The 22,795-nt window shown below is 37.4% G+C and overlaps 1 protein-coding gene across 1 annotated transcript in view; it reads left to right on the top strand.

Moving 5' to 3' along the window:
- Positions 1-17,794, top strand: part of LOC146753823 (uncharacterized) — a 35,874-nt gene extending 18,080 nt beyond the window's left edge. Inside the window, exons 8-12 of the mRNA XM_085529516.1 lie at positions 11,181-11,338; positions 12,610-12,652; positions 14,448-14,634; positions 16,707-16,842; positions 17,572-17,794. Of these exons, the coding sequence (XP_085385642.1) occupies positions 11,181-11,338; positions 12,610-12,652; positions 14,448-14,634; positions 16,707-16,842; positions 17,572-17,671 (624 nt within the window). The 3' untranslated portion in view covers positions 17,672-17,794. The remainder of the gene's footprint in view (positions 1-11,180; positions 11,339-12,609; positions 12,653-14,447; positions 14,635-16,706; positions 16,843-17,571) is intronic.
- Positions 17,795-22,795: the final 5,001 nt, after the last annotated feature.

Below are 22,795 nucleotides of genomic sequence, written 5' to 3'. Positions count from 1 at the left end.
AAAGAAAAGAAAAGAAAAGAAAAGAAAAGAAAAGAAAAGAAAAGAAAAGAAAAGAAAAGAAAAGAAAAGAAAAGAAAAGAAAAGAAAAGAAAAGAAAAGAAAAGAAAAGAAAGCACTAGAAATAATCAAAAGAAAACTGAACAAAATAAAACAAAGCAACAAAACACGAAGCTGTTTGCCTTAGGATTGTTTGCCACTAGGGGCTTCACCAGGCTTTCAAGCAGCGGCTGGACAGCTCCAGGGCCGCAGCCATCGCTTGCAGCCGGCGTCCAGCAGGTGGGGGGCTCGGATCGCACACAGGTGCTGCTCGGCAGTGTATACTTGAGGGGTTAAGCAGGCCCACGTGTAGGTACAGTTCCTAATCTGTTCCGTCATGCTGCCCTGTGATGAAGTTACACGTCGAGAAAGTTCCATCGATACAACTAAATGAGTTGGTTTCAAAGCCAATGTTTTACTTAGGACTTTATGTGTTAAGGCCCTTTAGGGCTTGTAAAAATGATTCAAGATTATTATATTACTTGGGATTTAATTCTAAATTAGTTTTGAGAAAAGTTGGTGAAGCTGAGAAAATCTACCCTAGTAAGTAATTTATTACTAGATGAAGCCCAGGTAACATTCAGCAGATCGCCTAGTAAAATCTAAGGACATCTCCTGATTAGAAACAGGTAGAAACACAATTGTCTCCAACGCACAACTTGAAAAGATCTGTAAAATGCACTGACATATGCACTGTACTGAAATGTCCACTCTTAACCGAAAAACATATGAGAGCCTCGGCAAGGCACAAAGTCCTTGCCATGAAAATGGTTTGGAGATCTTCTGTGTGACCACAGAGCCTCTTTGCAATTTCGTTGTATGAAGGGTGTAGACATACAGGCGTGCATGTATATACATATCAGTGCATATCTGCAATAAACATGGATATATTCTAGACACTAAGACAATTTTAGGGTACTTCAAAAAATAGATAATTGTGGGGAAGATTGTACAACATTCTTCAATCCTGATCATAACTCTACCTTTACCTTACTTTTTTTCTCCTACATCAGCCGTCTCTGAGCCACCTGTGTATTTCAATTTACTGCTTATGCATCTATGTATATATGAGTCTGTTTGGTCCCTTTTACATGCATAGCAGAGCCAACCCTGTAAAATTCTAACTGGAAATATTTTCCCTCGTAGTAAAAACCTTGGCACAAAATTATTTTTTGCCTGAAAGATGCTGATGCAGTGCTTCCCAAGGCATGTGCTCTGAAGACTTTACAAGAAAAATCGTTCTCTTATTCAGGATTTCTGCTCACCCCCATCTTTCCCTTAATGCATTCTGTTCTCTTAGTGATTCTAAGCATAGATTTTCATGGGCATTACCACTATGTTGAAGGAAAGAATTCACATGACACCATGCAGCTTCCTATCCAAACTGAAATTATACAGGCTTTCAGATATTTAAGCTTCTTGATCAAAACCAGTTGCTTCTGTGGATAAAAGTCAGTGAAAAGTAATTAAAAATTACAGAAAGAGGTTTCTATTCTGTAGTTCTTTATCCACTTGACATTTTCAGCACAGAATCTGGTAGGCTTTTCTTCTGCATATTCTGTCATATAAGTAGTAGCTATCTAACCAAGATTGTGCTGCACATCCTCTCTGTGCTACAGCAACAGTCCGGCTTTCAGTCATTGTTATTTCAGCATTAACTATTCTGGTCTCAAACTAACCAACAAAAGAAAACTGTACACTGAAAAAGATACAAACATTTAGAAACACTTGTTTGTGGAAAAGCATTTATTTTATTCTAGCCAGTTCTTTCCTCAGATTCCCAACATGTAAAAATACCTAGTTATTCATTTTAAATATTCTCTACTTCTCAATCAATTAATTACTTCTGAAGACAGTGAACATAATATAAATTGGATTATGGATTAGAAAGTACTTCATAATCTTAGATTCATTTGTATTTAATTACATTTTCATTTTATTTCTTTCAACTAACATTTTTCATTCTAAGCCTACTTATTTTTCTTCTTCTTCCAATTTTTTTTTAACACAGCTGTCCTTGTCTTGAATTTTCAAAAAAATATCACTGAAAAAGTAGCTAAGTAATCCCAATGTTATGTTTTGATAGTGGGCTTTTTAATGACTGCACTCTAAAAAGCTTTTTGCTTAAAAAGGATAAATAAATTTAAAGTACCACATTATATATCATAGTAATTACCATGTTTATTCTTGCATTATGAAAGACTAGTGCTATTCAAACACCTTTAGAATTCTTTCATGTTATTATTTTAGCCAGCTGCTCTCACTCTCTCTCCAGATGCCACAGAATGCACTGAAATAAGCTCCTGAAAGCATGAGAACTTTCTTTCCTCACAAAAGAATCCAAAGAGGCCTTTAGTAAAAGAGAAAGAAAGATGCTTATGTAAAAATGCTTTTTTTTTTTTTTTTTGCTATTGAGAGGTTCAGTGTCCAAATGAGCTAAGGAAGCTCAAATGGGTTCCTTAGCATTTTTCTTTTCTTTTGGTGTTCTTTCTGTCTGGACATAAGAAGAACAACATGTACAGATGCTGTTCATCCCACGTCTTTTCTAAGAAAATTACAAATAATGTTCTTAGTGTAACACATTTATGTAATATAATACAATTATATTAGAAACAATATGTTCTAGGCCTTACCTCACAAATGTTTCTACTAAGTGGATATACAGTGTTCTTTAAAATATTGCATTGAGGACAAGAATAATCCAGAGAGGCAATAGTATTTCAGTATAATATGTAGATCAGTATAAAGAAAGCTAACCAGGCTCCTCTGTTTTGAGGTATAACTAGGGCTTCATGCTGATGACAAGAATAACAGCTTACACTGATGTAATTCCAGGGATACCAAGAAGATCATGCCTGATTCACACTTATGTAAGAAGAGAACCAGTCTTTTCATTTATGCCTGAAGTATGTATTCGTATATGCTTCTACATTATTGAGAAGGGGCAGGTTGTTTCATCTTCTGTTTTAGTTCATACCAACAAACACAAAGAGCTGTATTTCCTCATCATTTTTATTTCCAGGTAGAAATAAAAAATAATAATTTTTTAAAAAAAAATTAAAAAAAAAAGTTTCACTGTAGATTTAAAAAGGGGAAAGAAAAAAAAAAAAAGAGTTGACAAAATTAGAAAAATCAGCAAAAGATTGTGTTTGTAACAGTGTCCTATCTCCTCTCTGCTTTATGACTTTCTACGTCATGGAAATATTTCCTCTCCCTTTGCCATACATCAACCCTGGGAAACAGGAGAGTGAGATGGAGGACCAGGTTAATACCTGAAAAGGAAAATATGAATAAAATGTTACTGAGGTTGTGGTCTAAGAAAAGCTACAAAGGTGACTGGTTCCAAACAGGAGAATATGGTTTTAAAGTATCTTCCTTGTAGACATGATATTTTCTAGAAATCCAGCACTAATATGTTCCAGTCATACCAGCTGTCTATTGGGTACTTATGTTACATTTGTCAGTTGTTCTATTTCACTCTCTGCTAAGAATAATATGAAACAAAAGTAATTAAAAACAAATATCTAGAGACAATAATTTTGCTGCCAGCATTTTGAATGAACTAGGGAAGTAAAAAGAAGAAATATGATAAGAACGAGTAGGAGAAGTTAAGCTGAAAGTAGTTAAGCTGAAAATTGCTGTCCTGACAGTAAGATAGTGCTTGTTTTAGAGCTTCAGATGTAACAACAAACTGAACTGCGAGCAAAGAAAAAAAAGGTGGAAATTCATCTTTAATTGTAGTTCAACCCTCAGACTAATGGCCTTCATTACAGTTCATCATGTTTATACTTTCTGCAAGAAAAATACAATACACACTGTTGTAAGAACACATAATCAGTGAGAAGGACTCTCCTTGATCACAGTGAAAGCAGTGAAGTGGAAGGATATACTTATCTTTTGGACTTCATGGTGATAATATCTAATAATGCCTGTCAGTTTAAAAAAGAACATTAATTTGCATTTCTGAGTCTTAACAGTTTAATGCCACTAGGAAGCTCTCCATCATACTGTAACTAAACAAAAGTTAAGGAAAGGATGGTGGGAATGAAGATTCCATAACATTTCTTACAATGCCCTAAATTATAATAATAATGATAATAAATCCCAGCTTAATAAACAACTACGTATCATCTACTAGAAGGCTGCAATCCTTTTTCCATTAGGCAAACAGTCCATTTCAATAGCTCAGCAGAACTTAGCCTCCTCTGTTTATCACAATTTAGCACAGACAGCACAGTGGCAATTAAATATTGCTCAGATAATTATACAGGGCTGTTTGCACTCAAAAGATCCCTAACCTTCACTTTTTTTCACTGGAAGAATGCTTTCCTCATTGAGTAGTCTTTAATTAGTGGAGCCCCTGCAAAAGAAATTGTGCTCAATAGTTGTCTCCACTGGGATATGTTTGGGTCTGTAAATTGTTCTCTTCTCACCCTCTTTCTTATTCAGAACACCTGGAAGGTATACTACAGTTTGCTATTCCTTTTTGTTTCTAAAAAACATTCAACTTTTACACAACACATTTAATCAACTGGATTCCAGTCCTCTGTTTTGCCTTAATTCACATAAAAACACATCACTTTGGACCCATGCCTTAAAGAACAAGTGAAAGCCCTCCCTAGACACAGAGATAAAATTTAAATGCAGACTTAAATGTTCCCTTTTCTTTCTACAATTGTGTTTCTGTATCTCAGACTAGGGTCATTATAAAGAAAGTGTACTTGCAAACAAAAACAAAACACAGTCTCTACAGTACATGCTGCTGGTTTCTTGTGGGTGCTCTATTCTGCTTTCCTCAGAAGAATAGAAAAGAAAGAAGAAAAGATGCTTTTAAATTATCTTTCTTTCTGTGGTAGGTACAGGGTCTGATTATTATAGCAAGAAAGAAATCCATGCCTGCCATGTGTGGACCCTTCACAGCATTTCAATCTATGATAAACATTCAGTCCTTTGTTCTGCTCTACAGGCTCATCGCTAAGCCTAAGCACTTTATATAAAAGGCTTAGCTATAAATAGATTTAGACCTGAGCCATTGCTCATAAAGATACCACTTCTGTTTGTTCTTTAGTTTTGCTTGGAGCTTTATCATCACAGTCTGGGAGCTGCCACGTTATTTAGAGCTGCTATACAAACTGATTTCTTCTCAACGATTTCCATGACTCCAATGGCTCCAGGGTGTATTTTTCAATTTAGATGCTGACTCCAACATTTCCACTACTTCCGAAGTATTCTTTCTATTGATAAATTTTAAATACTTCTGGCTGATATGATGTATACGTTAATTTTGCACTACCGATAGATTGCACACTGTACTCAGACAAACAGTCCTATCAGATATATTATTTGACTTGATTCAAAATATTACAGAATCACAGAATCACAGAATTATCAAGCTTGGAAAAGACCTAGAAGATCATCTAGTCCAACCATAAAAACCATATTCAAAAGTATAATCCAGTCTTCCTATGTTCTTCCTATGTCTTGGTCTTGAAAACTCTTTAATTATCTATTGTGCAATGAATTGGAGTAAAAGATTTGGCCTCAGCAAAAGAAATTTGAAGATTAATCACATAACAAGACCACCACATTGACTGCCGTCTGACAGTCAGTGTAGTTAGGTGTACAATAATTAAGTCCTTCAAATCAGAGGAATATTTGCATATTTTTCCTCTATTGTCTTGCTCCTCAATATGCTGCTACTCTCTCTAATGTGGACATGAAGGGTTTAAAGCAAAAAAAAATTAAAAACAAAATAATTTAGCTCTATTTAAGAAAAAAAAAAGTCATACAAGCAGATCTGGAGTCCAGAGATCTCTGTTCCCTAATATATGCAAGCCTGTTCCTCTACTTTAGTTTATCCCATGTGCAGAGCTCAAAGAAGAAATGCAGACAGACTCTATCAGTAAACAAATATCTGGAAAAATAAGCCTACCTTAAGGAGTATTGATTAGAAAAAAGAGATTGGGAGGTCAAGATTTTAGAGACAGAACTAAGTAAGCAACATTGTGAGTAAGGAAGAGGCTGGGCAGAGAAAACCAGAAAATAACAGATGGTCACCTCAGGCTGTGAGCCTGAGTGCCAGGGAGGGTTGTAACCACATCAGCTTTGATGGAGAAAGTTGTGAAAATGGGAAATAGGAAGCAAAAGGAGAACGAGTCATTTTTCTGTCTCATTTCAGATATGTCATCTTTAAGAAAAGTAGGGTGCATGCAAAAAGACATCTTGCAAGTCAGGAAAAGATGTCCAGACAGTAAAATTTCTCAGATCATTATTTCTCAGATCATCAGATCACCAGTTTGAACCAGTGAGCTGAGGGTGACTGCCTTACACATTCCACTGCCAAACTCCTGGGCTAATCTTCCATTTCTGCTTTCTGACAGCATTTAACTTTAAATTTCTTTTATTATTTTTCTATGACTTGTTCTTGTTTTTGGTACAATTATTTCCATTCCATTTTCCTACTACTTGCAGTAGCATGAAGCTTAATTTTAATCTCTTTTCATAGTTATTCCTGTTGATTTTTATTTATTTCACTGTAAATAGCATGAAATCTTCATGTATCTTTTCAGTTTTCCCTTTCTATTAGACAAAGCAGCTTAACTGGAATAGTAAATATGACTCTGCTCAAACAAAATTCATCAATTGCAGTGAATTATCTGGCAAATGTTATGAATGTCATTTATTTTCTGGAAGTATTTACACTAAATCTGTGACCACCCTCCCACACACCTCAATCTACGTACCCTACCTTTATGACTTTTTCACTCATTAAAGTAAGGAGATGTCTGCTTTCATATTATGTCTCCTGTAGTTTAGCCTCTTGTATATCATTATTTTCTTTTCCTTCAGGAAAAAAATCCCCTAAAAGTCAGACCACTTAAAGAAATACTAGCTGCAAGGGAAGAGTTACTTCAGGTGTTTCTGTTACTATTAGACTAGTATTTATCAACTTAGCATATGCTTTCTGCCCTCTACTCAAAGGACTCCATCCATATTAGATCTTGTGAACTGCCAAGTATCTATGCTCGTAGCAACCTTGAGAGAACAAAAAAATCTGTTTTCTTAAGTGTAGAAGCGTGCTGTAGTAGCTAAAATTTGAACTAGTTCATTCCAAATCTTTACAGCACATACCATCAACTCAGAAAGCTTAAATAAATACTGTACTTAAATTAAGTTCTCAAGAGGCAGTATCATCAGTGGGTTACCCTACAGTCACAGTAATACTAAATAACTTTTATGATGTTTTTTCAGCTGTATAACTTTGGTACTTTTTGTAACAACAGGAGTGTTGCCATAGGAATGCTCACAACGTATTTATTATGAAAGACACATTAGTGACAAGAAATCCAGCATTCCAGGATTAGGGGTGTAAGTTTGCCTTTCAGTCAATGAAGAACATTTTGTTCACTTTGCAATGAGTGCTTCAGTTCCTTCTTTTCCCAGATCTGTTAATTTGGAAAGTAGTGGGTATGAACCATTCTTGATATGACAGAGATCTAGTTGCATTCATTCTAGACAGAATAGAAAGTATTTAGAAAAGTAGTTTATAAGGATGTGTAATTAGAGCAGTCACATTGCCTTTTCTGCATCTGCAGTGACCTTTGCCTTCTGGCCACAGGTTAGGACAGTCAGCAGCAAAGAAAAGATGTATATGGTACTGATAGGCAATGCTTCATTGCCCTAGCAGGGGTTATTCTCTGCACTAGAAGTAAGATTTGGAATCAGAATATGCATTCTGCTTATGCTATCTTTGCAGCGTGGGCTTGTGTCTAAAGATATTATAAGCAAAGTAGGTCACGCAGCACTGATGACTTTCTGGATTGTCTTCATCTGTTGTATTTAGCTTTGCATTTTAGAAAAGATAAAAAGGAAGAAAACAGAAGAAACTAGGAAATACATCCATGAATGTTTATTTGCACTGTTTTTCAGTACTAGGGGTTATTTTGTTCCTACAGAATGTTTTAAGAACTAATTAATAATTTCACGTACTAGTGAAAATACAAATAAGCATGTAAAAATCTAAATAAGTGGATGGTTTGTGGTTTTGTGGGTTTTGTGTTTTTTGGTTTTTTATTTGGTTTGTTTTTTGTTTAGTTGTTTTTTTTGGTTTTTTTTTTGTTTTGTTTTGGTTTTTTTGTTTGTTTTTTGTGGATAGATATGTATGTTTATTCTGAAGATAATATAAAAGATTACATGGTGCATTTGTAATTCAGCTCCTATGGAAAGTTTATTTCCAAATTGATTTGCAAAGGTCAAGAATCCATACATGTATTCTGGAAAGAGCACTACTTGTCTTCATAGGTCCCAATGCTAAATAGTCACTAAATGTGACTGTAAGAGCAATAGTGATAGCTATTGAAAGCAATCAGGCTTGTTTAAATCAGTCAGAATTCACTGTCCAAATGTGTGCACATCTGCCTTGACTTATGACATACTTGATGGAAGTTGTGGTGGGAAAGTGGGAGAATAAACTGTTTCACCTACCCACATATTAAGAAGCTAAATGGCATCTTGTAACTAACTACAAAGAAAGACACTAGCAATACTCTTCTGTCTCAAAGAGCTCTAAATCAATCCACAACATTACTTTACAAAATATTTCGAAAAGCTTTCCAGTGAAAAAAGTTGTCTGAAATGGTTATGAATGGTCATGAATGTACTGATAAAAAAATTACTTCGGTGCCAGGTAAGGTTGTGGAGTAGATCATTATGAAGGAGATCACATGGCATGCGCATGGCAACCAGGGGATCAGGCCCAGCTAGCGTGTGCTCATGAAAGGCAGTAAATGCTTGACTAGACTGATCTTCTTCTATGATCAAGTAACCCAGCTGGTGGATGAGAATAAGGCTGTTGATGTAGTCTGCCTAGACTTCAGCAAAGCTTTGGACAGTGTGTCCAACAGTTTCCTGGAGAAGCTGGCAGCCCTGGCTTGGACAGATACACCCTCTGCTGGGTAAAGAACTGGTCAGATGGCTAGGTCCAGAGTGTAGTGGTAGATGAGGTAAAACCCAGCTGACAACTGGTCATGAATGGTGTTTTCCCCAGCAGCTGGGACTGGGGCCTATCCTGTTCAATACCTTTATTGATCACATGGATAAGGACATTGAATGCACCCTCAGTGAGTTTGCAGACACCAAGATGGAGAAAGCGTGAGTAGGAAGTCCCTTCAGAGCAATCTGGATAGGCTGGATTGATAGGCTGAGGCCAGTGGGGTGATGTTCAGCAAGACCAAGTGCTCAGTCCTGTATGTTGCCCACAACAGCCCCAGGCAGCACTGTAGGCTTGAGGCAGAGTGGCTGGAAGACTGTGTAGAGGAAATGGACCTGGATGTGTTCATTGATGCTCAGCTGAACCTGAGCCAGCAGTGTGCCCAGGTGTCAAGAAGGCCAGTGGCATCCTAGGTTGTTTTGGAAACAGTGTTGCCACCAGGAGCAGGGAAGCGACCATCCCAAAGTATTCAGCTCTGGTGAGGCTGCACTTGAAGTACTGTGTTCAGTTTTGCGCCCCTTACTACAAGAAAGAGATTGAGGACCTGGAGCATGTCCAGAGAAGGGCAATTAAGCTGGAGAAGGGTCTGCAGCACAGGCCTTATGAGGAGCAGCTGAAGGAGATGGGTTTGTTCAGTCTGGAGAAGAGGAGGCTCAGGGGAGATATTATACCTCTACCACTAACTTATGGGAGGTTGTATTGATGTGAGGGTCATCCTCTTCTCCCATGTGTCTATTAATAGGACTAGAGGGGATGGCCTCAGGTTGCGACAGGGGAGATTCAGGTTTGATGTTAGGAAATAATTCTTCTCTTGGACACAGGTCAGGTGCTGGAACTGGCTGCTCAGGGAGATGTTGGAGTCACTGTCCCTGGAGGTGATCAAGAAACATTTAGACGTTGTGCTGAAGGATATGTATTGGTGGGAAATAATGGTGATAGGTGGACAATTGGACTGGGTGATCTTGGAGTGATTCTTGGATTCCTGGAGTGATCAACCTTTGTGATTCTATGATTCTATGTTTCTATATTTAGGGCAGTTACAAAGGAACTTAAACCCATACTTTTAAAATACAGAAACCATCTTCTGGACATAAGCCTTTGTTCCCTCTGTCTGTATACAGAAGCAAGGTTTTCAGCATAAACCCAGACTGCAAGCAGTACTGCTTTGTGAATAGCCTCATGTTTTCCAAGTTTACCAATAGCCCAGACCAGGTATCCTCAGGGGTAGCCAGCAGGGTGAGAGAGGCGATTGATTGTGCCCTCTGTTCTTCCCTTGCAAGGCCCTATGGCTGTATCTGGCATAGTGCATCCAAGCATCAGGCTCCCAGCATAGGAAAGAGGTGGAGTGTTTGGAGAGGGTCCGGAGGAGAGCCATGAAGGTGGTCCAAGGACTGGAACCTCTCCTGTGAAGACAGGCTGAATGAACCGGGCTTGGTCAGCCAGGAAAAGAGAAGACTGTGGGGAGACATGATTGTATTTTCCAGTTTCTAAAGGGAGTTTGTTAACATGATGGAAATCAACTTTTTACGCAAGTAGATAGTGATAGTACAAGGGGGAATGGTCTTAAACTAAAGGAAGGGAGATTTATATTGAATGTCAGGGGAAAGTTTTTTACTGAGAGAGTGGTGAGGTGCTGAAACAGATTGCCGAGAGAGGTTGTTGTTGCCCTGTCCTTTGAGGTGTTTAAGGCCAGCTTGAACGAGGCCTTGATCAATATGATCTAATAGTTGACCTAGAGGCTGTCAATGCTGCCTGTGGCAGAGTGATTGGAGCCTGATGATCTGTGAGGTCACTTCCAACCGATGGGATTCTGTGATGACTCTATGATGTTGCTAAATTGTTCAGTAGATTCGAAAAACCCACCCTCAAAAGTTGGAACATTTACAGCTAGTAAGGTTTCTGCACACACATGTGACAACTGATAAAGTGTAAATAAATAATTAAATAAATGGAAGCAAGATTACAAGGTGACTAGTTTGACTTTTGTGACTGTTCTGTATTTTCAGATGCTACTGATCATTAAAGTAAATGGTGATTAGGATAATTAGAAGGGCATAAAAGCCTGTCACAATCTTCTACACCTTTGAATGTTCCTTGAGTTGATTCTATCTCAGCTTTGAACTCTGGCACAGATTTTTCTTCTCTTTAATTACAGGATGAAGGGAAGTGCAGACCTTTGGAAGTAACAAAGTTGGAAGGAGCAGAAATTGGTGTTGACACGAGTCTGGGTAAACCCTTTGTTTTTAAGTGCATACCTCAAAGTGGAAACAGGATTTTCTACTTCTGTGCTACTTCTAACCAAGAAATGAAGAGGTGAGCGAATTTTCATTTTCCAGAGTCAGCTTTGTTATCCTGATTTTGAGAGAGGACAACTGGGTTTTTGGAGAATGTTTACAAGACTTTCCTTGATCGACAGGAAAAAAAGAAAGATATGGCAAGACTGACGTTTGTGTTCTTCTGGTTCGTATTTGTAGAATTTTCAAGAATGCTTTTCAGAATTTACCTTTTTGTTATTTGGATGAGAAGGTAGTTTTTTTTTCAAAAAGATTGTAATATTCATGTTCTCCTCAAAATTTCTCTGAATTCCCATGAGTTGAGTTATCTCTGGGGAAAAAAAAAAAAAAAAAAGAAAAAAAAGTTGCACATATTCTCATACCTTCTCCACCATAGCAAATGGAAACTTTAATCTTCCTATGGATGTAAACTTACTTGTTCATTTCTCACCAGTGATCTCTCCTCTACCCAGCAAGGACAGTGCCAGTCATAAATACAACCCATCTTCAATTTCCCTTTCCATCATTCAGACACATCATTATGTTTTCATTTTAAATATTAAATATGCCATGAAAACATGTTGGATGATAAAAGAGGTAATGAGTTTGGGCTTTTCTCATAGTTAGACTCCGAAATTATTCTTACATTTCCCAAATGCTACAAAATCACTCAAAAGACTAAAAATTGATGACTCTTAGGCCTTAGTTTGAAAATGCAGTGAAATTCAATCTTTTTTCGCCTTTAGTTTTATTGTGAATTATTTGAAATCTAAAGCTATGAAATAGGATGGTATTTTCTAAGGTCAACTTCTCCACACATGTATTTATAGAATCTTAGTATTCTAGATACCCACTGTTGTCATATTGCAGTATTTTTCACTTTCTATTTTGTATCATCCATGGTACAAACAGAATAACATTGCCAACAAACTTCTTGCTTTATTTGGTAATCTCCAGTTTCAGGATGATTTACATTTTCTACAAGTTCATTATCTACATTATAATGACAGAAGAACGATTGTTTAGCCTAACACAGTGAATTATGTACAAAATCTTCAGCTCCCTCCTATCATCAGTATTGCTCTAATTTATTTCAGTGTTATACGGCAAGCTGAAACTTACCTTCCTGCAAGTTATAAGTATTTATTTAGATTTAATCCACTGGCTTTCTATACCGAAGTCCTGAACGCGTCCTGAAAATTGCACATCCCTTTGAAAGTTATCTACATCAGCAAGAATCAAAAGAGGTGGTGTTACACACTTATTCAGCTATACTAAACTGAGCTATTCTCATTACTGGTTATTTTATAGGTGGCTGGAGGCTATGGAGAAAGCAGTGCATCCTGTCCATCAGGTAATGCTTTATTTATGTGAGAAGCATGGTATAGTATATTGTGCAGAAAACTGAGAGACCATAGATATTTTTGTGCATGGCCCAGTGCAGATAACAACATGGAAGCTGCAAACATTTGTTCGAGGCAGCTGAGTTGTGAATCAGCTCCAATCTGAAAGTCATATACACACATTATTTTGTTTCAGCAAATATGTTTTGCTGCCATATGGTGGTATGAATCAAAATGTTCCCTCTCCAGATATCAGCAGCTTTTAGCTCATACAGAAATACAACCTAAAATGAGACTAGTGGAAAGGTAGAAAGGAGAATGAGCACAGTTCAGAAGACTCTTACTATGTCATGTGCTGCACAATGTAATACTATTTAGAATAAAAGGAGAGAAGGGCTTTATCGTCTTAGATATTCCCTGTAAACCCGCCTTGATTGCTAGGTGTTTAGGTTTTTTTGGAGGCTATATACTGTCCCTTCAGACAGATTAGAAAGAGTGTGGTTGGGGTATTTTTGACATTTCTGTATTTTAAGAGATAAAGAGAGATGAGGCAGCTGATGGATTTGAATTTATCTCTCCATCTCTTTATACAGTTCTGCTCATTGCTGGGAGTTCTCCTCTGTGGCTATAAGTAATGTTGAGCTGCAAAAGGGAGACCTTGTGCTATCCAAGATAGTTTAAACAATCCTTGACTGGTTCCAGACTAGGTGCTGCAAAGATAGTTCTGTTAATTCTGGGGTTAGAAGCATAGGAGTTAAAGCTTCCCCTTTCTTATTTTTTTCCTCCTATAGACAAACCACTTTTATAAAAATATGCTGTTGATCTGTAAAATCATTTTTAAAGGGGTGTAGCTACTGAACCAGTTTGGATTTTTAGCAAAAAGAAAGTGAGGCTGAAATGCAGGATAATTACCAAAGCCTACTTCTTTCGCAAATGAAATAAAGTCTCCAATCATGCCATTAAAATGTTCACAACACAATGCACTCCACCCAACAGAAACAATACTTAGCTTCACCCAAGGCTGAGGAGAAGGGTACATATATACTAAAGAAAATGCAAAGTCATTCTTTAGGATAACCTGTAAAAATAATTTGTCAAGAGATCAGACTTGATATAACTAGATATTATTTCATGCATTCACCCTCTAATAACACAATCATTTGGCTCCTTTCTGTGCTACTGTGTCTTGAGGAAACAATATCCCTTTCTGAAATAAAAGCTTGATTTACTATGTTGCTTTCATTGCCTAATTTCTACTTCAGTGAATTCTGTATGTCCAGCTAGTTCCTTCTCTCAAAATGGACTTTCCATTCAGTTGAATAGAAGTTTTGTAAGTTTTGTTTGTTTCTTTGTTTGTGTTTGTTTGGTTTTTTGCTATATTATTTGTTACTTTTTAGAACATCTACTGTGTTATAATAAGAATCATAGAACCAATGATATAAAGTCCTCTTAATGAATCTACAAATGTAACTATTTTATGAATACACTTAGTATTTCTGAAGCCATAATCTACACTGTACAGCAATAAGTCCCAGCAAATTCCCTGCTCATAACAAAACACAGTTATCTTTGTTTTGTTAGGTCTTTATTTCTTCGTTGTCTTGTCAAGCAGGAAAGAGAGAAGGAGAGGGAGGGATGGTCATTATTTGACATCAAATCCAGTTCTTTCAATTGCATTTCCAGAGCTGACCTCACAAGCTATTTTCACATCTAAAGCCTACATGTGACTAGAGACAGTGGCATTTCATACTGGCAGGCCATCTTTAATTTCTTAACATAACTGTTCATTTCATGCTTACCTTACAGAACCATGTGTGGGTAGATGTCACACTGCATAACACCACATTGCCACCCTTAGCCATCAAAAACCCAGAGTGCCTGGGGCTCCTACACGAGCTGGACAGAAGTAAAGATGCCTGGATTCAGCACTACTGCATTCTGAAGGATGGCTGCTTGTACTTCTATGCCACCCTCCGCTCCACACCTGCCCAAGGTAGGGCTGGCTGAGGGATTGCAGATATTTATTAAAAATAACGATAATGATAAATTTATTGCAGTTTCCAAAATAGAAGTTGGACCACTAATAAAAGTTTCTTATCAGCAAATTCTCAGTATTCTGTGAAGGTAACCATAGGAAGAATAAGCTCAGTTTTCTTTTCATAAAGCATACTCCGCATTCTTTTTGTTTGTTTGTTTTGTGGTTTTTTTTTTTAATGTCCAGTGGTCTTAATTTTTGCTTCTGGAACAGAGCTGATAAGACAAAGGTGTGCAGAAACTTCACCCTCCAAAAGCACTGCCTAGAGGCTGGATTCCTTACCATTGGTGGCTGAAAGTCTGTTGAAAGCTCTCTGACTACTCTGTGATAAATAGCCTTGGAGGGAGGGACATTATAACTCTGGCTGGTTTCTTCACCATTACCAGGCTTTCATACAGCCTTGGCAAAGGCAGAACAGCAACAGGAAGAACTCCCTTCCTGCAGCATAGGTGGGTCTTTCAGGGTCTGGCCAAGTTCTTCCATCTAGGCTGAATAATCCACGATGTTGTGTAGTGGTTCTCCTTGTAACAGAATAGGAACAGGTCTGGCCACTTCATGAAAGCAGAAAGGAGACATTACCAGGCATCCATCGCAAATGACTTTGAGGTAGAGGAGCTGAATTTTAGGCACTCAGGACAACTTCCTCAAACTTTGTATTTAAAAAAAAATAATAATAATAACAAATTTTTAAAAAAGGTTATTTTAAAAAAGGCTCAAGGAAGGAGGGTATTGATTTCTTATCCTAGGGAAATTGGCAGCCAGAAGAATCAGAAAGGAAATGCTGTACTTTTCTTACTATCCAGCTTTCAAATTGAAAGAGAAAACCTTTTTTGTTCGCCTGCAAGAGGCCACGTGTATGTGTGAAATGGCCAGTGAGTTCCACAGTAAACTGAAGCTAAGACTTGCCCAGAGTAAAGCAATGAATTAGCAGAAAGGGGGGGAAAAAAGCAGTGTTTTGTATTTCTGAAATTATAGTGACATTCCTTTAAAAACAAAAGAGCAGATAAAACAAAAATATTATGAAGAACAAATGCTGTGTAATTCCTTTCCTTAGAGCTACTGGTGTGGCCTGCAGTGGAGTTCCAATTACTGATGGCAGCATGTCAAATAAGGAGGACAAATGCTGATTCCAGGATTTTTTTATTATTTTATTTTATTAGTTTATATCCCATTGCTTTTTTAAGGGAAAAAAAAAAAAAAAAAAAGCAAAAACACAACACCCCACACCAGACAGATAAAACAAAAATTGCAAGTTTAACCTCAAGCAGCCTCTTGGATTAACTGACTGAAAGCAAATGCCTGAATCTTGGGTGTTCATAGAGTTTTCAATACAAGAGTATGGCATACAGGAAACTGAACATAGCACAGATAAATTTCAAATCCAAACTTCTTTTCAGCTCTAACTTTTAATACAGTTTAATTTTAGTATAGTATTTGATGTCTATACATCATGTTAGGTTACTTTATCAGTGAGCTAATCTCACATTTTGTGTAATCATATTCATGCTTATTATGTTTTTGTATTCCCTTTATCTGTCAAGTCAGAGTGAGCTTTCATAATGTTAGGTTCTGGTAACTGGACAGGCATACTTATGCCAAAACATCTGGGAGCATAAGCATTAGCTGAGAGACGATTCAATCTTTAACAGTAAAATCATTTACCTCCTGTACACTGCTTTTCATCCAATGAAGTGTAGCTCTTTCCTGATGCAGTGAAGGGGCTGCAATGAAAGCTGACCAGGCAGAACTCCTGCTGAGTTCTTTACCAAGCAACTGGAAAAGGAAAAAGAAATCTGAAATCTTGCAGAAAGAGCAAGTATGGAGCTCCTTTCATATCAATTTTCAGAAGAAAGCTGATATTTTGTAATTTTCGTGTTCTTTATGCAAATTCTGCATAACTGTGGAAAAGCCCAACACAAGTCATCTGGAAATCTTCTTTTGCAAAAATTTTGACTGTGCAGCTAGCAAGCAGTCATTACCTAAATAGTAGCTGCAATATACCTGATGCATACTAATTTTTTTCCATCGAGGTGGCCTCTACCTCCAGGGATATATTGTGAGTGAACAGTCTCTGGGGTCCAAGAGATCAGTAATCGAACTCAAGCCTCCATCTGAAGAATTTAAAACTTTCTACTTATGTGCTGAAAATGTAAATGAAAACAAACGGTAAGCCAAGATTCTTGTTTCTATTTTATGTGCCAGACTTAAGAAAACTGGGAACACTGGAGCTTGGGGAAGATCTGGTGACAGCTTTTCTTTCTGTTTTCACTTGTTTCACTAGACTTCCTTTCAGTTCTAGCTTTAGTCACACTGCAGCACAACATGTTGGATCATGTGAGTCATCAGTTTGTTAATGTCAGTGATGGAACTGCATGGAATTCTGGATTGCAGAGTTTCAGAAGTGAATCTGAATACAGTGCCTTTTGCAAGGGCATAGGGGTTATTACACTGAACAGAAAACCTACAGTGCTTTCTCATTAGAGGAGCCCGAACTAGTAGAATATATATCCTCCTTATTCCCAACATTCCCAAGGAGGATTTACTTCCAACAGTGATCATTAGTAGTAAAAATGAAAATTAGTCCATAAAGTCATGTTCCAAAGGTGAATCCTGTAATATCAATTCAGTCAAATTCCATGGCTGTCAGTGGAGTTCTGGTTGTGTAAACCTTCAAATTGCAGGATTTGGATTCTAATTTAATGAACAGAGGACAAAGCTATTGGGTATGATGGGAGCTGGATTTAAGATATGTAGCTGTTACAGTCAACTCCTTTGTGTTCTACCCTTCTCTAAGCAGTAACACATTTGTACAAACACCATTCATAGAACGTTGCAGAAGGTATTGAAATGCGTTCATAACACCCAAGTATATGCAATTGTTGGTCTTTCTTTTAGATGGATTACAGCTCTGAAGGCTTCAATTAATAAATGGTTACCCCTACACCAGGCAATTCAAGATTTCATGAACAGGCCACTGGAGGAGACAAGGATGTAAGAAGAAAGATTTTTTTTTTCATGCTGCGTCTTTTGGTTCATCTAGAAAGATGTTCTAGCAGTTGGTAAATTTTAGTGATACTATTCATTCATTAGCAAATAAAATTAAAGCAATATTGACTTCTTTGTGGCTACCTTTATTTTATGTTTCTACTCAATTTCAGGGCCCATAGGCCATGTGTGAAGTTACTTTGGCAATGAAGTAGTGAACCGATATTTAACTTATGCTACCAAAAGGGAGAACACCAAATTTCAATTATTTGGTAGTACCTGATATCTTATATTTGCATCACATTTCGTTTGAAAGAGCACCCTTTGCAAATACTCCTGCATCCCACAGCTTCTTATATGGATTTGCCTCTAAGTTTCAAGGTACTGCGAGGTTCAGTGTAAACTGAGACACTAACAAATACATACTATCAGAGTATGCCTGGAGGAATGGAATAATTTTTAATGATATAGATTAATACCTTTGTTTCTTGTACATTCCTTGTCAACATAAATTATAGTCTAAAAGTAGTCTTATTTTGACCATCTGCCATTACAATACAACATGTTTACTGAGATACACCAATATTCAAAGACATTATTTCCTCCAAAATTAGTAAAAAAAACAGCAATATAGGTCTTCAACAAATGTAACAGAATCAGACTTCTGTGGTCTTTGCAGCTGGTCATATGTAATGTTCTACATTATTCTCTAACATTAAAGTAATTTTTCCTATGAATAAATCTGGGCAGAGTGTTGCAGTTGACAGCTCTGTGTCCAGCCAGAGGCTTGTGACTGACTAGTTGTGATCCTCAGGAGCTCAGTGCTGCTTAACATCTTTATCAGTGACACAGACAGCGGCATCAAATGCACCCTCAGCAACTTTGCTGATGACACCATGCAGAGTGGTGCAGCTGATAAAAAAGAAGGAAGGGACGCCATCCAAACAGACCTGAACAAGTGACCCCATAAGGAGGCAACCTTCAGTAAGTTCACCAGGGAAGCTGTGGGTGCCCCATCACTGGAGGCACTCAAGGTGGGGAGCCCGGGGCATCCAGATCTGGTGGGTAGCAAGCCTGCCCATGGCAGAGGGTTGGAACCAAATGATCTTTAAGGTCCTTTCAGATGCAAGCCAGTCTCTGATTCTATGATTAAGAATCGCTGTTTATCTTGCTATTAAAAAAATGTGTCCAAATAAGTACCTTCACAGATATTGCATCAGAGTGTCATAATTTACTATTTCAATTTGCTACTTCAACTTACTAATGAAGCATCCTGCTTCCAGTTGCAGTGAAAGCTGGGGAAAAAAAAAAAAAAAAAAACAGTGGCAGCTTAGCTATTTTTACCCTCAGGTGCTCATTGCCAACCTCACTTAAGGAATAGATTTTAAACTGTCACATTTTATAAGCCAGGAGAAAAGACTGTGTGATAATTTCTCATTTTCTCTAATGCAAAACCATTTGGTATTGTTTAAGCAACTGCTGACAGCTTTACTTTTATCTTCATAGGGAAAATATACTGGGAGAACAATGAGAAACATGATTGCAGGAAAAACTCTATTTCTGTCCTGAGACATGCAGGTCTTTTTTGGTCTTCCCACAAGATAAAAGAACCATATTTGTAGTTTTAAAGAATATTTAGTCATGTGCTACTTTTTCCAGTCTTCAAATTATTCCAGTGAAGGCAATAAAATATTATTATCTTTAAACTTAGAACATTTCAAGTGGAAGATTAAAAAAATAGTCTAAAATATTCTGAGGAATCATGGAAAGAAAGTCTGCAGAAATGAGACAAATCAGATTATTTTTAAAAAGAAAATAAAGGTACAGATTTTGCAATGAGAAAAATTTTATTTAGTCACCAAAGGAATAGTATCCAACCATGACATCTTCAAATCTAGATTTCTCCAAAAGCTGGAGAATGTAAATCTTTGAATTAAGTTCCCCTTCAGTATCTCAGTTTGGTCCCATTTTTCCTTTTTCTTCTTTTTCTCTCTTTCTCTCTTTCTCTCTTTTACTCTTTCTTTCTTTCTTTTTTAAATTTCTTCAAAAGAAAACACAGAATGTGAAGCTGGGGTAACCTAGTCTGTCTCCTATCAGCAAGGGATTGGCTCAGCTGTGCAATCACTGTATACCTAGTATCTTACCATGGGTCATTTGTTTGTATTCAAGACTCTATATTTATTGCTAGATACACCCACATTCAAGGCTTTCCTTTCACTGCCAGGAAAAAGATAGCTATATTGAAACCAGAACAGTTCCATTAGCAGAGTATGATATTCCGCTGAGAAGAAATGGGGTCATGTACTTGAAGCATGATTTATTCAGATGGTTAGCTGCACTCCAAATGGAGCTCGTTTTCTGCCCTGTTCAGCAGAAAATATGTACAAGGTTCTACAGAGGGAAAGCCACAAAAGGTCACAAATGCATTTTCCACAAAGGAATGAGTTATTTAGCAGGAAACACTCCAGGGCCACAAAAACATTGCAAAGTGCATAATTCCTTTCTGTAATGCATTTCTGAAGGACACAGCTGTGTGAGTTTTGGTTTTTTTTCCCTTTCCTTATGTCAGACTTTCAAATCTCATTTACCAGAAACTCAAAGTCATTTTAGTAGAAAATATTTCTGAATCTTCCAGAGTTAATCCACCCTTCAGCGATAATGATGAAATACACCTTAGCCAAGGCTGAAACACTGCAGCTTTCTATGAGAAAAGTCTGACTGCCTAACACACAGACTTTACTGACGAGAACACTTATGCCCATTCCCTTGTTGCTGGCATTATGCCCATTCACAAGATGACATGCTAATTTTATCTGAGTGCAGAGGAAGGATTGCTGCAGTGTGTAGAATGTGACATCTCTTATTCAGGATGATCTTCTCAAGGGCGGTATATTCCAGCCAAGCCAGATACTTCATAACAAAAAGTCTTGTTGTGTCAGAAGTAATGTTTTTCTTTTTGTGCAAAAAGGAATGTGGCTTTCACCCACAGGTTTCATTACTAGAAGATTTCACAGTCATGCAAAATAAAAAGGGATTTCTTTGTACTCTAGAATATCCACAAGTTTGGAAAAAATATTTATTTTTCAATTGCATATTACAGTATTTAATATGATGTCAGCTAACATTGAACCTGTTTTTATAATTTATGCTAGTAATTTCCTAATTTTATGTTGCTGAGAACAGCTGTTACTCTGCATCTGCTGAAACTGTTCATTTTCATTGCAACAAACTCAAGTCGCTGTGATTTATAAAAAGTAGCTGAGTTCTTGATGTAGACGATGGGATATTTCAATTAAAAAGTCACACTGCTCCTTCAACATTCTGAAAATAATTCTACATCTCTAGAGTTTACAAAAATATCTAAAACTAGCATTTTAAAGAAGGATATTCTGCAAGAAATTTTGGACATGTTTAGCCTTGTCATAAATGGGAATGAAAAACAGAATTTGCATTTTGAGTAACAAGAAGTAAATTCCTGAATTTTGGGGAGGTAATAAAATACATTAATCAAATAGTGTTAATTTTATTGATGCACTGGATTATTATTAGGTTTTTTTTTCTGAATGGTATCATTGCTCCAAGTTCTGGAGTGGGAAGATGTGTAACGTTGAAAGCAACACCGTAAAGTTTTAGCTAAGGATTCTTTAAGAGTTAACTTCAAACAATAAAATACAAAAGCTGATAAACTAATTTCACAGGTAGATGACTGCTACTGGATTCGTTGTTGCCCTCAATGCAGGTGTGCCACTTTGAATCAATAAGTTCAGTTCACTACTTTTGTCAAGAGTTTCGTGGATAAAAAGATTTCCTTGTGCAGGAAAAGACCATGGGCTCACTCCTGTCTGTCAGTGGAGCACCAAACACAGAGAACTGCTGCAGAAAGACCAACAGATGCTCTGCTCTGTGCTTCACTATGATAGGAGGGTAGGAGAGGAAAATGCAACACAGGAAAAATAGTTGCTTCATAGAACGACAAAATCAAAGAATGGTCTGGTGTGGAAGGGACCTTAAGGCCCAGGCAGTTGCAGCTGCCATGGGCAGGGCTGAGACTCATCAGCTCAGGCTGCCCAGGGCCCCATCCAACTCGACTTTGAACACTGCCATAGATAGGACACCCACAGCCTCTTTGGGAAGTTCTGCCAGGGCCTCACCACTCTCTGAGTAAATAATTTCCTCCTAAGATGTAATCTAAACCTCCCCTCTTTTAGTTTAAAACATTTCCTCTTGTCTTGTAAGCCTGTCCTAGTCTCTCTACTGGCAGGCTACAAGGGAGCAGGCATGAGAACTAGAAGGATCTCACTAGAGGAAGTAGAATTATATCAAGTATGAGCCAGATTCTACTTTGTGATTCTTTGTAGGGTAGAGATACCACAAGCCGTGGTTCGTAAATGAGTTTGAAAATGTCTGGATTATGTGAACAAAGCAGATCTCACTGCATGAACATAGCAAAGAAATCTGATGAGTGAAAAGTACAAAGCAGTAAGGGTAAGCACAAAAGTACAAGCATCTAGGCTCAGTCTGAAACTCAGAAGCAGCCCCAGTTGAAGCTGCATTCATAAGAATCCAGTGTCAAGCAGACAGCATGAAAGCTGGGAGGAAGAAATATCCTGGCTGAGTACTATGGGGAAAGGGTACAAGAAAAAAATATACATGTCAGGTATTCACAACTTTCTAAACAAAGAGCAATTGGTACATACAGGAAGAAATGGAGGTGGAGACATAAACATCCTACAAGGAGTATTCCCACAGCATGATTTTAGTAGAGGTAGGAAAATCTGCCCTAGTTCAACTTTAGATATTGCTAAACACAAGACAAACCTCTGCATTGATTGGAAATGAGAACAAATTCACATTCCCTGCAAAACTGAATTCCAGCCTGCTGTACTTTGATGATTGTAAACACCTGTGGTAGCAACACAAAAGTTTACACTGTTTCCCATGCATTCAGAGCATATTCACTGCTGAAAAGGCTGGTTATTTGCAATTGTTCAATTAGATAACAACCAATTTTAACTGGTCTGCAAAGCTGAGTACAGCATAATCCCAACAGTATCAGCAATAACAGAGCAGAGAAATATGACCAGATGCTTTCAAAAAATCGTTCTAGGGGCCATCTGTGAGAAGAGATGTAGGC

The sequence above is a fragment of the Coturnix japonica genome, chromosome Z (genome assembly GCF_054131305.1).
Source record: "Coturnix japonica strain WE chromosome Z, WE-NBRP24, whole genome shotgun sequence".
Taxonomy (NCBI): domain Eukaryota; kingdom Metazoa; phylum Chordata; class Aves; order Galliformes; family Phasianidae; genus Coturnix; species Coturnix japonica.
The sequence above is the reverse complement of the archived record's forward strand: the minus strand, read 5'-3'. Positions and strand labels throughout refer to the sequence as shown.